Source organism: Sminthopsis crassicaudata, chromosome 4 (assembly GCF_048593235.1).
Source record: "Sminthopsis crassicaudata isolate SCR6 chromosome 4, ASM4859323v1, whole genome shotgun sequence".
Classification (NCBI taxonomy): domain Eukaryota; kingdom Metazoa; phylum Chordata; class Mammalia; order Dasyuromorphia; family Dasyuridae; genus Sminthopsis; species Sminthopsis crassicaudata.
In genome coordinates, this window is record NC_133620.1 from 303,881,927 (window position 1) to 303,894,778 (window position 12,852).

Below are 12,852 nucleotides of genomic sequence, written 5' to 3' on the forward strand. Positions count from 1 at the left end.
ATTAATTTCCCTCTTAATTCATTTCTCTAGCCCCTCTGAGATCAAAGAAATTCTTCATCAGGCTAAGTTACATGAGTTGGAGGTTATTCCATTGGTGCAAACATTTGGACATATGGAAGTAAGTGAGGAATTATCTTTTTAAGGTGAAAGAAATGAAGCTTATAGAAATAGAACTAGAAACTGTATTCCCCTAAAATTCACCTCCCACCTGAGCTTCCATGTTTTTGCTATTTGTGCATCACCAACCTTCCAGTCACTCAGGTTCATAACCTTGATATTATCCTTAATATCTCATTCTTCTCTCCTACATATACAGTCAATTGCCAAATCTTAATTCTTTTGCCATAATCTTTCTTACATTTCTCCCCTTCTCTCTATACACATGGCTATCACTCTTATGACCTCTTGCATAGATAATCACATATTCCTCCTAATTGGTGTCCCTGCATCAAGTCTTTTCCCTCTGAAGTAATAAATCTTCTAGCCCATTTCTAAAATTATTTTTTAAAGCTCAGTACTGATCATATCACTTAACCAACTTAATATATTCCACTGGCTCTTTTTGCTTCTAGAATCAAATATAAACTCCTTTGTTTACTTTTGAAAGCCCTTAACAATCTGGCTCTAACCTACATTTCTGTCTTTATCATTCATTATTCTCCTGGCCTTCATGCTATTCCTCAGATATTCTACTCAATCTCCTACCTTTCCACCTTTATTATGACTATGTCCTGTTTCTCTCACCTCTGCCTCCCTTGTTTTCTATTCAGTGCACTTTTCACATGAAATCTTTCTATTCATCTTGCATGTACAATATACTTACTTTTATGTACATGTGTGTCCCCTGTTAAAATGTAAGCTTCCTGAGATCAGGGACTGTTTCACTTTTACCCTGGGTACCCAGCACCTAAGGAAGCTAAGTGGTATAGTAAATAATGTGCCAGCCTAGAGACAAGAAGACTCATCTTCCTAAGCTTTAACTGACCTCAGACATTAGCTGTGTGACCCTGGGCAAGCTATTTATCCTGTTTACCTCAGTTTTCTCATCTTTAAAGTGAGCTAGAGAAGGAAATGGTAAACCACTCTAGTTTCTTTGTCAAGAAGCCCCAAATAGGGTTCCTAAGAGTCAGACACAAATGAAACAACTAAACAACAAAAGCTCAGAATAATGCTTAGTACACAGTAGGCCTTTTGTTCTCAGACCACAATCATTTTGGAAATACTCTCCTACTCTTCCTCTCCTTTTTTTATGCTCCCCTACTTCCAAATTAAATCTTTCCTTTTAACAAAGAAAAACAATTAAGCAAAGATGCCCTATACCTTATATACTATCTTATTACTATTTAGTATATACAATGACATTTTATACAATATTCTTTCCTCATAACCGTCCACCCCTGTGTCCAATTTTATTTTGTTAGTGATTGAACAAATTGACTCTCTCTTCCTGCAGTTTGTTCTGAAACATGAACAATTTTCTCACCTCCGGGAAGTGGAGTTGTTCCCAAATGCCTTGAACCCCCACAAAGAGGAATCCCTGGCATTAGTGGGTACAATGATCAAACAAGTAATGGAGCTTCACAGAGGTATTCGTTGGTTCCACATAGGATGTGATGAGGTATGACATCTCCCTCCAGTCCTGGAAATTTCCTGAAGTACCCATTCTCATTTATTAATCATGTCTAGCCTTATTTAAAAAAACAAAAACAGAATAATAGCATTCTACTACCTTGAATTAACTATAGAATTTTCCCCATGTTCTCCTGAATTCCTCCTTGCCTTCACTTTATTCTGCATTCTGGTTTTTGCTTTTCAAAACAGCAATAGTAAATTTTCAAAAGAATTACTTTAAGAAAATTTTCAATACTAGTAAAAGCCTCTCTTCTAACCAGTATTTCCTGAATTTTAAAAAAATTAAATCTTACAATTCTGAGGTACCACATCACAGCTCTCAAATTGGCTAAGACGACAGGAAAAGATAATAAATATTGGAGGGTGTTAAGAACTATGCCTGGGTGAAGGGGCAGGTCAATTCTCCAAGAGCTGTGGATAGTGACACTTGAGGGAGTTGTGGGGGAAAAGTCTTTATTGCCACAGGTATTGCTTGTGGATTGGGAATGAAATAAATTGGAGGCAGAGGGAAAAGGAGAGAGGTCAGACAATGCAACTGCCTTTCAGGAGAGAGGTCAGAGAACACAACTGCTTCTCAGTCTCCTTGAATCATCATCATCATCATCATCATCATCATCCTCATCTCACATGAAGAGATCCATTCTACAGATCTGAGTTAGACCTCTAACAGCCCCTGGCAGGTGGCTTCCATATCACAACAGGGTGATGTGGGAAAACTGAGACATTAATACATTGTTTGTGGAGTTGTGAATAGATCCAACCATTCTGGAGAGCATGTTGGAACTATGCCTAAAGGGCTATCAAATTTTGCATACCCTTTGATCTAGCTGTGTTTCTACTGGGTCTGTATCCCAAAGAGATCATAAAGACGGGAAAAGATCACATATGTAAAAATATTTGTAGCAGTTCTTTTTGTGGTGGCAAGGAACTGGAAACTGAGTGGATGCCCATCAGTTAGGGAATGGCTGAAAAATGCTGTAATATATGAATGTAATGGAATGTTATTGTTCTGTAAGAAATGATGATCAGGCTGATTTTAGAAAAGCCTGGAAAGACTTACATGAATTGATGTGAAGTGAAGTGAATACTAAGAGATATTATACACAGCAACAAAAAAAATTATGTGAAGATCAACTGTAATGGATTTGACTATTTTCAGCAATGAGGTGATTAAAGGCAATTTTAATAGATCTGTAATAGAAAGATCCATCTACATCCAGACAGAGAACTAAGAAGACTGAATTTGGATCAAAGCATAATATTTTCACCCTTTTTTTGTTGTTTGCTTACTTTGTTGGGTTTTTTTTTTTCCCCTTTTGATCTGATTTTTCTTTTGTAGCATGGCAAATATGGAAACATGTTTAAAAGAATTGAACATGTTTAATCTTTATTGGATTGCTTTCTGACTAGGGGAGAAGAAGGAGGGAGTGAGGGACAAAAATTTGGACACAAGGTTTTGCAAAAGGGAATACTGAAAACTATCTTTGCATGTATTTGGAAAAATAACTTTTATTAAAAAAATTCAAAAAAAATTTAAATCTTATATTGAAAGAAAGATCTGCTTTCCTTCCATCCCACCTCCTTTTCCCCTGATGAGAAAAAAAGAAAAACAAAATACGTTTTAGTATAGTCAAACAAAACAAACTCCCTCACTGGCCAACTTTAAATAAAATGTGTCCCAATCTATATTCTGAATCCATCAATTACTATCAGAACGTAGTTATTGTTTCATCTGGAGTCCCCTTTAATTATAATTTGTCATTGTTGATTAGATTTTTTCCCTGAATTTGATCACAACTATAGATTTTAATTATATAAGACTCATGATCAATAGGCTACAAAGAGTGAGAATAAAAATACAGTTTTAGTTAAATGTTAAATAGGTCAAAGGCTAGCTCATCAAAGGCCTAGTATGGAACTAAGACCAGAAATGATTTTAGTTTTCCCATCCTTTGTTGTTACACAGGAAAAATCATTTGAGCAAAAATTGTCTAAAACAAGAATCCACAAAATGGGGAGGGGAGGAATAATCTTCATCATAGGATATAGTTGATCACTAATACAATCACACTTAGAGGGTGAGATATCAAGTTCTATGTGAGAAATAATATGGCAACGAGATCCGGGAGTACAGAGGAAAGAGAAGGAAAAGCAGTTGAACTGCTTGGCAGACTAGACTAGAGTAAATTCAGTGCAGGCATATGGTGAGATTGGAGGAGTGTACCTCCATCCCAAGAAGTGCCTTAAACTACAGTTCCACACCCCCAGGCAAAGAAGAAATGGGTCTGCTATATAAAGGAATTTGTCCATAAGGATCATAGTATTCAGTATGATAAAAATAAGGTATAAATTACTAATTGCCCACAAAAATTCATTTTTTAAATGTTATTGCAGTTGATGAGTGGCTTACATTATCCTTCCAATTCTTGAATTCTGCAAGCAAAGTCAGACTTCATCCTCTAAGAGACCTCACCCTTCACTGAACAGAGCCATGCCTGAGGTGGTAAATTAAAGTAAGAACTCTAAGCCCTCAACTTTAGAGGACTTCCATTCTGCTTCACCCAGGTTGCAAAGGAAATTACTAAAAAAGACAGCCTATGGCAAAAAATAATAATAATAATAATTTTTTTTTAATCTTTAAAAGTCAGTTCAAAAGTCACCATTCCCCAAGGCAAAAAAGGGATGAGACAAACCCTTCACTTTGTATTCAGATTACATGTTGGTGACTTTATTTAATTCTGCCCATGGTGATTACAATAACTTAATCTCACTTAAAAAATACCTGGGAAGAATTGTATCATATGATTTTCCAGTAAATCACAACCTAAAGGAGAACAAAGAAGTCAATAGGCTGAGGAGAATGTGGAATAGCTAATATGAGCTATACTGGGGAGAATGTTTCAAGGATCAGCTTTTTTTTAAGACATGAAGATGAAACTCAGGCACCTGGACATATTTGATTATTCAGCAGCCTGCTAATAAATCTATTCCTCTACTCCAAATTATGACACCCCATACCCAAATATACATACACAAACATTCATGTGTTTGAAATTCTTCACTTATACTGAAATTCCTGAATTTGGTCTTTGAAATTTGAACAAGTAGAGGTTAATTTGGTTTCTAGGAGTCTTTTTGTAAAACACAATCAGACAAAGAACAGGGGAATAGCTAAAAGTTTCATTTGGTATATACCTAGCTGAATTCATTGGGGATTGAGTAGAAGAGAAATTCAGGTGAAGAGAGGTTCTTTTTAGAATATGATAACATATGAAAAAGAAGTTTAGGTGCAAGGATCTAGAGTTACTAAGTAGAATGAAGGCACTGTGAGGTTGAAAGGTAAGGGTATGCCAGCTACTGAAAAGCTTTCTTCCACTTATTCCTCAAAGCTGTTTCCTGGCCCCATTTTGATAGTTTTCTCTGTCTCCCTCCACCATCTAAGTTGGTTCTATAATAAAAATGTTCTGTGAAAAAAAAAGTAAAACCAAGGGAAAAATTCATTCACACAAAACAGTTTACATGCTTGTGTAGAGGACAAGCAAAACCTTTTCTAACCTGCAAGTTATTGCAGAATCCCTGACCAAGAAGGTGCCCAGAACCACTCAACCTGGAACTAGTTTATCTTTTATGTTTGCTTGTGTAATCATTCAGGGGCCTGGGAGTTGTCCACCTGCATTCTTTCTTCAGTGTATGCATTAAAATAAACAAGGATTAAGGGCTTCAAGTACAGCCCAATATCCATCATATAGCTCTCCTGATTCTGAGGTTCAACATTGTCAAAAATGCAGAGCAAAAATATTTTATTATTTCCTTGCATATGTAATCATTATGTAATATATTGCTAATGATTATATCAGGCTCAGATCAATTTAGGAGAAGCAGCATGATATAAGAGTAGTTGTAAACTTTGAGGAAGACCAGTATTTAAATTCTAAGACCATTAGTTGCATGATCCTAGGCAAGTCACTTTATTCCTCTTTCATTTCTTCATCTGTAAAAGGGGGATAATAATAACTTCTAATTCATGTTGAAAGGATCAAATGAGATAATCTATACATTGCCCTTTACAAATCTTTAAAGTATTATATAAATGTGAGTTTATTAGAAACTATAGTAAAAAAAAAAAAATGTATACCCCTCTCATAGATATTTGATCTCATGGTTCACTATTAAAATTTAAGCACTTATGAAATAGAGACTGGAGTGCATGGCCTCAAAAGTCCTATTTAAATCTGAAATTTTATGAACCTTCTGACTTATTTTACCTATCTTCTTTTCTGTATGGGAATGAAATCACAAACCAGAGTTTATTTCTTTGTTCTTCTTGCCTACTTAGGTATATTACCTTGGTGAAGGGGAGATGTCTAAACAGTGGCTGCAGCAAGAACAGAACAATATGGTAAAACTGTGTGTGACCCAAATGAAAGCAGTTGCAAGCCATGTGCTCATCCATCACCCCAACGTGAAGCCCATTGTATGGGATGACATGCTCAGGAGTATTAGTGAAGAATATCTCACAGGTATTGCACAACTTCAGAATACAGACATTCATTTTCACTCTTCTCAGCCCAATATTTTATTAATTTCTCGTAACCAACACTGAATTAATTTATTTTAGAGAATGTTCAAAGTATACAAAGTAACATAGTGAATTGAGATCTGACCTTGAAGTCAGGAATCTGAGTTCAAGTCCTACCTTTGGCATATAGTAGTATCTGTGTGATCATGGAACAAATATAATAATTTCTCCATGCTCCCAGGCAACTAGCTAAGACTATATGCTACAGATAAATTATGAGGGTATTTTCCACATTAGGAGGTTTTCACATAACAAAATCAGAACTGGACAAAAACAACAACAAAAAAGAAGTTAAGGCAGTTATTTACCCCTAGGTAACAAATGTAATTGGTGAATATAGTCTCTTGGATTATTTTTATTTGCATTAAAGTATCTTATCTAGGGAAATTGTTTCTATGCATAAAAAAACAAAATTTGAACTTGTCCCCCAAAAGGGACTTTTAAAAAATGCCTTTGCAGAACTATAGAAGTGATAAATATTAACCAACAAACCACCAGAGGTTGCTGACCTTGGTAGCACCGGAAATTGGAGAAGTTAAATTTCCAATTCCAGAAGGAACTCATCTGAAAAAGGACTATTAACTGCCTCCAAACATCTCAGCATCACAAAATGCTCAGTAAGGACCAATACTATAGGGCAAAAATTGCCAAATTTTCTGTATTCACAGAAATTTTTTATGCTTCCTGTAGGCCAAAAAAAAAGTTCCATTTATTTGTTAAATAGTTAAGTTCAAATAGCTTAGTAAGTATTTATACCTAAATAACAACTTTGTGACTATTTGGAAAAAGAATACTATAAATTTAAAGAAAAAAAAATTTTTATTTCATTCTTAAATAACTTACTGACTAATGAGATGTATATTTCTGTTGGGTACTATGTAGTTTCTCAAATCTTGGAATCAAATTGGACACTGCCACTCTCATTTCTTATTTTATATTGAATTTCCTACAATACTTGTTTTTTTTCATAGCAACTACCAAAAATTTAACTTTACAAAGCTATCTTGCAAACAAGAAAGCTTGAAAAATTATTGGTGTAGTTGAAAGTTCAAGTAAATGAAAACATACTTTAAACATTCAGAAACATTGAAAGATTGGCAGGTAGCATATCTATTGTGAATGAACTATCTTGAGCTGGTAATTCATCAAAGATTTGAAGAGTTCCCAGTGAACATTTTAGGAAATATAGCTGTAAGGGTTAGCCATGGAAATCCTCGAAGTAATTAATACAATGACTGTAGGAGGAGTTCCCTACAAAAATAAACAGTGACAGCTCCCTAACACCTAAGCATAAAAAAATATTTTGAAGGCACTTCACATATGCAGAAAAAGAATCCAATAGATTCTAAAAGTTCTTCTCTTCCTTCTCTAGACCATCCTACTTATAGCTGCCAAGATAATGTAACTATGCTCTTTCTTGCTTCAAAACCTTCATTGATTGTATGTAACACACTTTGCAGACTTTAAAGTGTTTACAAATAGATCTAAACCTAGCTCTAGTCTATCTTTGAAGCCTTTTTTCCTACAATTTTTCATATTTCATCTTAATTGGACTACTTACTTCCATTCTTAATCTGCCTTTCCAATATCTCTGCATTCTCACAGGCTATCCCATTATATCCAGAATGAACTCCTCCTACATCTTTGCTTATTAAAATCATTGCCTTCTTTCAAGGTCCATTTCAAATATTACTTATTCAAAGATTTCCTCACATAAAAAAACTCTCCCTCTGAAAATTTTCTTATACTGCTTTGCCATTATTATATTTTTTCTTATATTTGCCTGAGTCTACATTATATTCTCTATCCTTCCTGTTAGATTCTATATTCCAGGAGAATATACACTGTTTTTTTTTTTTTTTTTAATCTTTGTATCCCTAATACACAGCACAGGTACATGCTTAATACTTCTTTAATTTTTAATAATTCTTTAACTTGATTGATTGCTAATTTCCTATAATATATATTTTTTCCATGATTTGTATATTTTTCTAGCTTCTTTGTAAACATTGATGAGTATATCACCCAGAGTCCCTGGCATTTTATTAAAAGGGTAGTTTCAAATAGGATGTAGGATATTCAATTGAATATTAAGCAGGGATTTTGAAGGAATTTCTAACTCCAAGTTAGACTGGGACTTCTGAAAGAGATACTGCCTATAGCAACATATTAAAGTTAAAAAAAGAAGAGAGAAATTTAAGCTTTTGGGAAATAGGTAGATGAGACTGTGGTACAAAAAGTTTGGTTTCCAGTGTAAGAACTCTTAAGAGAGGAAAAAGAGTCTTTTTTTTTTTTTTTTTTTTTTTTTTGCTAGGGCTCTAAGAATAGACAGATCTCCTAATAGTAGGAAAAGCTGCTAAGGTTTTCCTACCAAGCTGGCTGTCTTGTGTGTGAAAACCCTACATTTCTAAAGAGCTTTAACAAGATGTCTTTGGGTTTTAAATAAAAAGAACAATAGCATATAGTAGATCAGAGCTGATCTAGCCATTCCAATACTTTAAGTTCAAGAAAGCTACTTCAGCTACAGGATGCTTTTTTATTTTCATTATACCCCTGATGTTCTGCTCATGGCCACCTTTTATATCAGGAAATTCACTATGAAGATTTGGCATTCCCACCAAATGGACTAAATTGTCCTTCTAAGTGAAGAGTCAAAGCCTGTAATTTATTGCCTTCTTCTTTCATGGTTTATTACTCCTTCAGGGGACATTACTTTGCTTATTGTTTTGTTGTTGTTGTTATTCTATTTCTAATTTAGTTTTTCTTATTCAGTGCTGCCTATACCAAATTTTCCTTATCTCCCAAGATCAAGATTGTCTAGAAACAGTTCTAAAACCATTTTAAGTGATAGAAATTCTTTTTGAATACCTTTAGTATCTTGCTAGGTGTAAGATGCAGTGATATAAATATTTATTAAATCATTCTCCACTTGGGATAAGCTAGTTCATTTTCTTTTTAATTTTTTTTAACCTTTTTGGTTTCAAAATATATAGAGAGATAGTTTTCAGCATTCACCCTTGCAGTTCATTTTCTTAAAAGGTATTGAATCAGCATCAGTGCTGTTACTGAGAGGTTTGTCTACAATTTCAATACCTAAGAGATTAAGAAAGGGCTTCCGAGGGGAAAATCTTGCTATTTCCAAACTATATGTGATCTTCCTGTTAGAAAAATACCAAAGGGAAAATGTCAAAAGAAGCACTTGTGAAGATTCCCTGAATAAGGAAACTATGTGAAATCAAAGACTCAAGACTCAAGCATTGCATGAAAGCATTAGCCCAGAAAAGGCTTCACAAGTCTAGGATCTAACATTCTAAACTGGGGAGCTGTGGAATGTGATTGATTTAGAGTATCCTAGAGCTATGATGCAGACAAGTAACCATTCACATAAGCACCTTAAACAAAATGAGTATATATGAAAATGATTCATTTAGGAGAAGTTTTAGTAGGGAATCCATCTTTAGTCCATCATTCTGAAAGCCTTTTAGTTACAACTCAGAATACATTCAGGCTAGAAGATTCCTTGTGACTGGACTTCCAGAAATTCCTCATTTTTCACCAAAGATTTCCTAAGAGAAATTACATTAAAGAAGTGAATGGGTATGTTATTTCTTTCTTTCTGGCTTCTTCATACCTCTCCAATGAAATGTAAAAGCTTCTTTAGGACAAGGATTACTTGTTTGTTTTTGTATTCCCAACATGTAGTATAACTCTTAATATGTAACTCTTTTAAAAAGCATCAGCTAGATGGGACATCTTATTACACATAAAAAAATTTATCCTGACAAAAAACCTCATAATATGGGAAACACTAGTTATATCTATAGATCCTCATGGTGGCCCTGTGGGATAGATGCCCATTTTACAAATTAAGAGGTCAGAGGCTCAGAGTGACTTGCCAAGGGTCACATAGCAGGTCAGCTTCTAAGGCAGAATTCGAACTTGGGTCTTCCACACTCCAGTCCAGTGACACATCTTAGACCAGAGGTTCTTTACTTAGTCTGCAAACTTATTTTAATATTTTGATAACTACATATATATATGTGTGTGTGTGTGTGTGTGTGTGTGTGTGTATATGTATATATAAAAATAAAACTCTACGTAACTATATTTCAGTATATTTGCTTTCCTTTTTAATCCTATGCATTTCATCTTATACATTTAAAAATATTCTGAGAAAGGGTCCCTAGGTATTATCAGATTGAGAGAGAGATCCATGACATGAAAAAGGTTAAGAACATTTGTCATAAACTGTTCTAGAGGTTAACAGTGGGGTTATAAGAATATGGGGAATATTTCAAAAAAGGGGTTTTTGTTAAATACTATTGTTGAATAATCTGAATTGCAGTATGCACCAAATATTTGGAATTATGAAAGATAAAAAATATTTTTTCTTTTATTATGCCCTTTATACACAGCATTATTATTCTAATTGCCATTAGGTGGCAATAGAATTTATAAGTTACTGGTAGTTTTAACAAAAATGGGGGGGAGGGGAGATAGGACAAAGTCACACTTTTGCTTTACTTTTTATTCCAAATTTAGTAACTGAAAAAAATGAATATTCATATTTTAAAAATAAGTTTATGGGAAAAGAAGGCATTGAAAATGTTCTCAAGACTTAATAAACTCAAGAAACTAAGTAAAACTCAGGCTTTGACATAGCTTCCTGAGACAAAAAGTACTGAGATTGCCTGAGTACAAAAAGCACTTAGAAGAGCTCCAGCAGAGTCCTGAGGCAGACCAATCTTGTTTGTTAGCTCTTTAATGTCTTTCTTCTGCTATGGCTAAGTAAACAGTCTTTTGCTGATTCTGGACTAAGTTAAACAAATGAGCATCTCATTTCATTCCAGTCTCAAACCTAGCAGACCTATCTGCTCAGCCCTATTCTACTCTTCTTATGGGGGAAAAAAAAACAAAAACAAAAACAGCAATTCAGTTGAGGACTCCTGCTGAAGCTTTCTGCCTGAAAACCAAGGAAGATTTACATCCTCATGCTCAACAGAGCTTCCTCTGTCAGGGACCACAGTGCCAGGAGAGCAGCATCAGGCAGAAGACCTGCAGAAAACAGTGCCAGGCAGAGAGAGGCCTTATGACTGAGTTGCTGCTGCATGTACCAACAAAGCATCATGAAAGGGAAATGACCTGTTCAAGATCACTTAAGTAGATGGCAAAATAAAGACCTGAACCAGCTCTTCTGATTCAAAATCCAGCTTTCTTTCCACACCATATTATCTCTCATGGCATTTCCAAATATTTGGAATAAGGAATCATATGTACATAGCCAAAGAAGAAAAAGCATTTCCCTTTGCTGCCACTGGACTGGTTAAAGCCAATTAAGAGCTGAAACTTCAGAGTTTGGAGATAAAGAATTTATCACACTGACAATTACCAAAAGCTAGAGATTATATTATTACAAAGAATAATAGATTCAAAATTTCAAACTTAATTACTATAATGATTCCCTCTGTGCCACATTATAGAGAAACTAGAAAAAAAACCCTTTATAAAGAAAGATTTCCAAGAATGTGACCTTTTCCTTCACTCTATTTCCATTTTACTTAAATTATCATCCTGGTTATTTCTAAAGGCATTCTCAAAAGGCTGAATAATTACAGTCCCTTCTCTCTACTCCTCCTTGGCAAAGAAATTGATCTCTGCACTAACTTTCTTTAGACAGATCATTATGATAGCCTATATCAGTCTCTATAACCTCTCCAGTACATTCTAATTTTTTCCGATCCAACAGTCATGTATTAAACATCTCTGCTATGTACCAGACACTATGCTAGACAGCAAAAATGGAAAGACAAAAGACAGAGAGAGAATTATGGAGATTGAATGTGGATCAAAGCACAGTATTTTCACCTTTTTTTATTTTTTTATTTTTTACTTTTCCTTTCTTGTAGTTTTTTCCCCTTTTGGTCTGACTTTTCTTGCACAATATGACAAACATGAAAATACGTTTAAAAGGATTGTACATGTATAACCTACATCAGAATACTTTCTGTCTTGGGAAGAGGGGAAGTAAGGGAAAGAGGGAGAAAAAATTTGGAACACAAAATCTTACAAAGATGATGTTAAAAACTATCTTTAAAAGTATTTAGAAAAATAAGATACTGTTGAGAAAAAAAAGTCTTGCCCTCAAGGACTTCACATGTTACTAGTAAAGACAACATATGCCAAGTATGTAAATATAAATTGTGTGCATAAAGAGTAATACAAGCTAGTTTGCAGAAGCAGTGGAGACACAAAAAACTTGGGGAATCAGGAGAGGATTCATCTAGGAAGTATTACCTGAGGTAAACTGCCATGCTTCCAAGTGTTACCTCCTAATTTACTGAAAAAAAACTTGAGGTCATCTGTCCTGTGCTCGCTCCCTTTTCTATCAAATTCTATATTTCAAATGACTAAAAAAATCATCCTCATTCTCTCCTTTATTTCAGGTTAAAGAATAAAATAACCTTGTTGGTCCTACCTCCCCTACTTGTGCTCTTAACCCAATGCCCTGGGGGGAACCTGTCTTCTTTTGGCATCTTGCTCCCTTCTTGCTAATTTTCAACCCTAACTTCTTAGCCTTTAGCCATCTGGTTTCTCTAACCATTATGCAAAAGAAATTTCTTTCTTCCAAGTTATCAGTGATT

At 34.6% G+C, this 12,852-nt stretch overlaps 1 protein-coding gene across 10 annotated transcripts in view; it reads left to right on the forward strand.

Annotated features, from left to right (window-relative positions):
• The window catches only part of HEXD (hexosaminidase D), a 55,065-nt gene that overhangs the window by 25,046 nt on the left and 17,167 nt on the right, over positions 1 to 12,852 (forward strand). For 9 of the 10 annotated variants that reach the window (XM_074265008.1, XM_074265009.1, XM_074265010.1 and 6 more), the window contains 3 exons: positions 31 to 118; positions 1,454 to 1,618; positions 5,969 to 6,152. In XM_074265008.1, coding sequence (XP_074121109.1) covers positions 31 to 118; positions 1,454 to 1,618; positions 5,969 to 6,152 — 437 coding nt within the window. The remainder of the gene's footprint in view (positions 1 to 30; positions 119 to 1,453; positions 1,619 to 5,968; positions 6,153 to 12,852) is intronic. The other variant, XM_074265013.1, reaches the window with a different exon arrangement.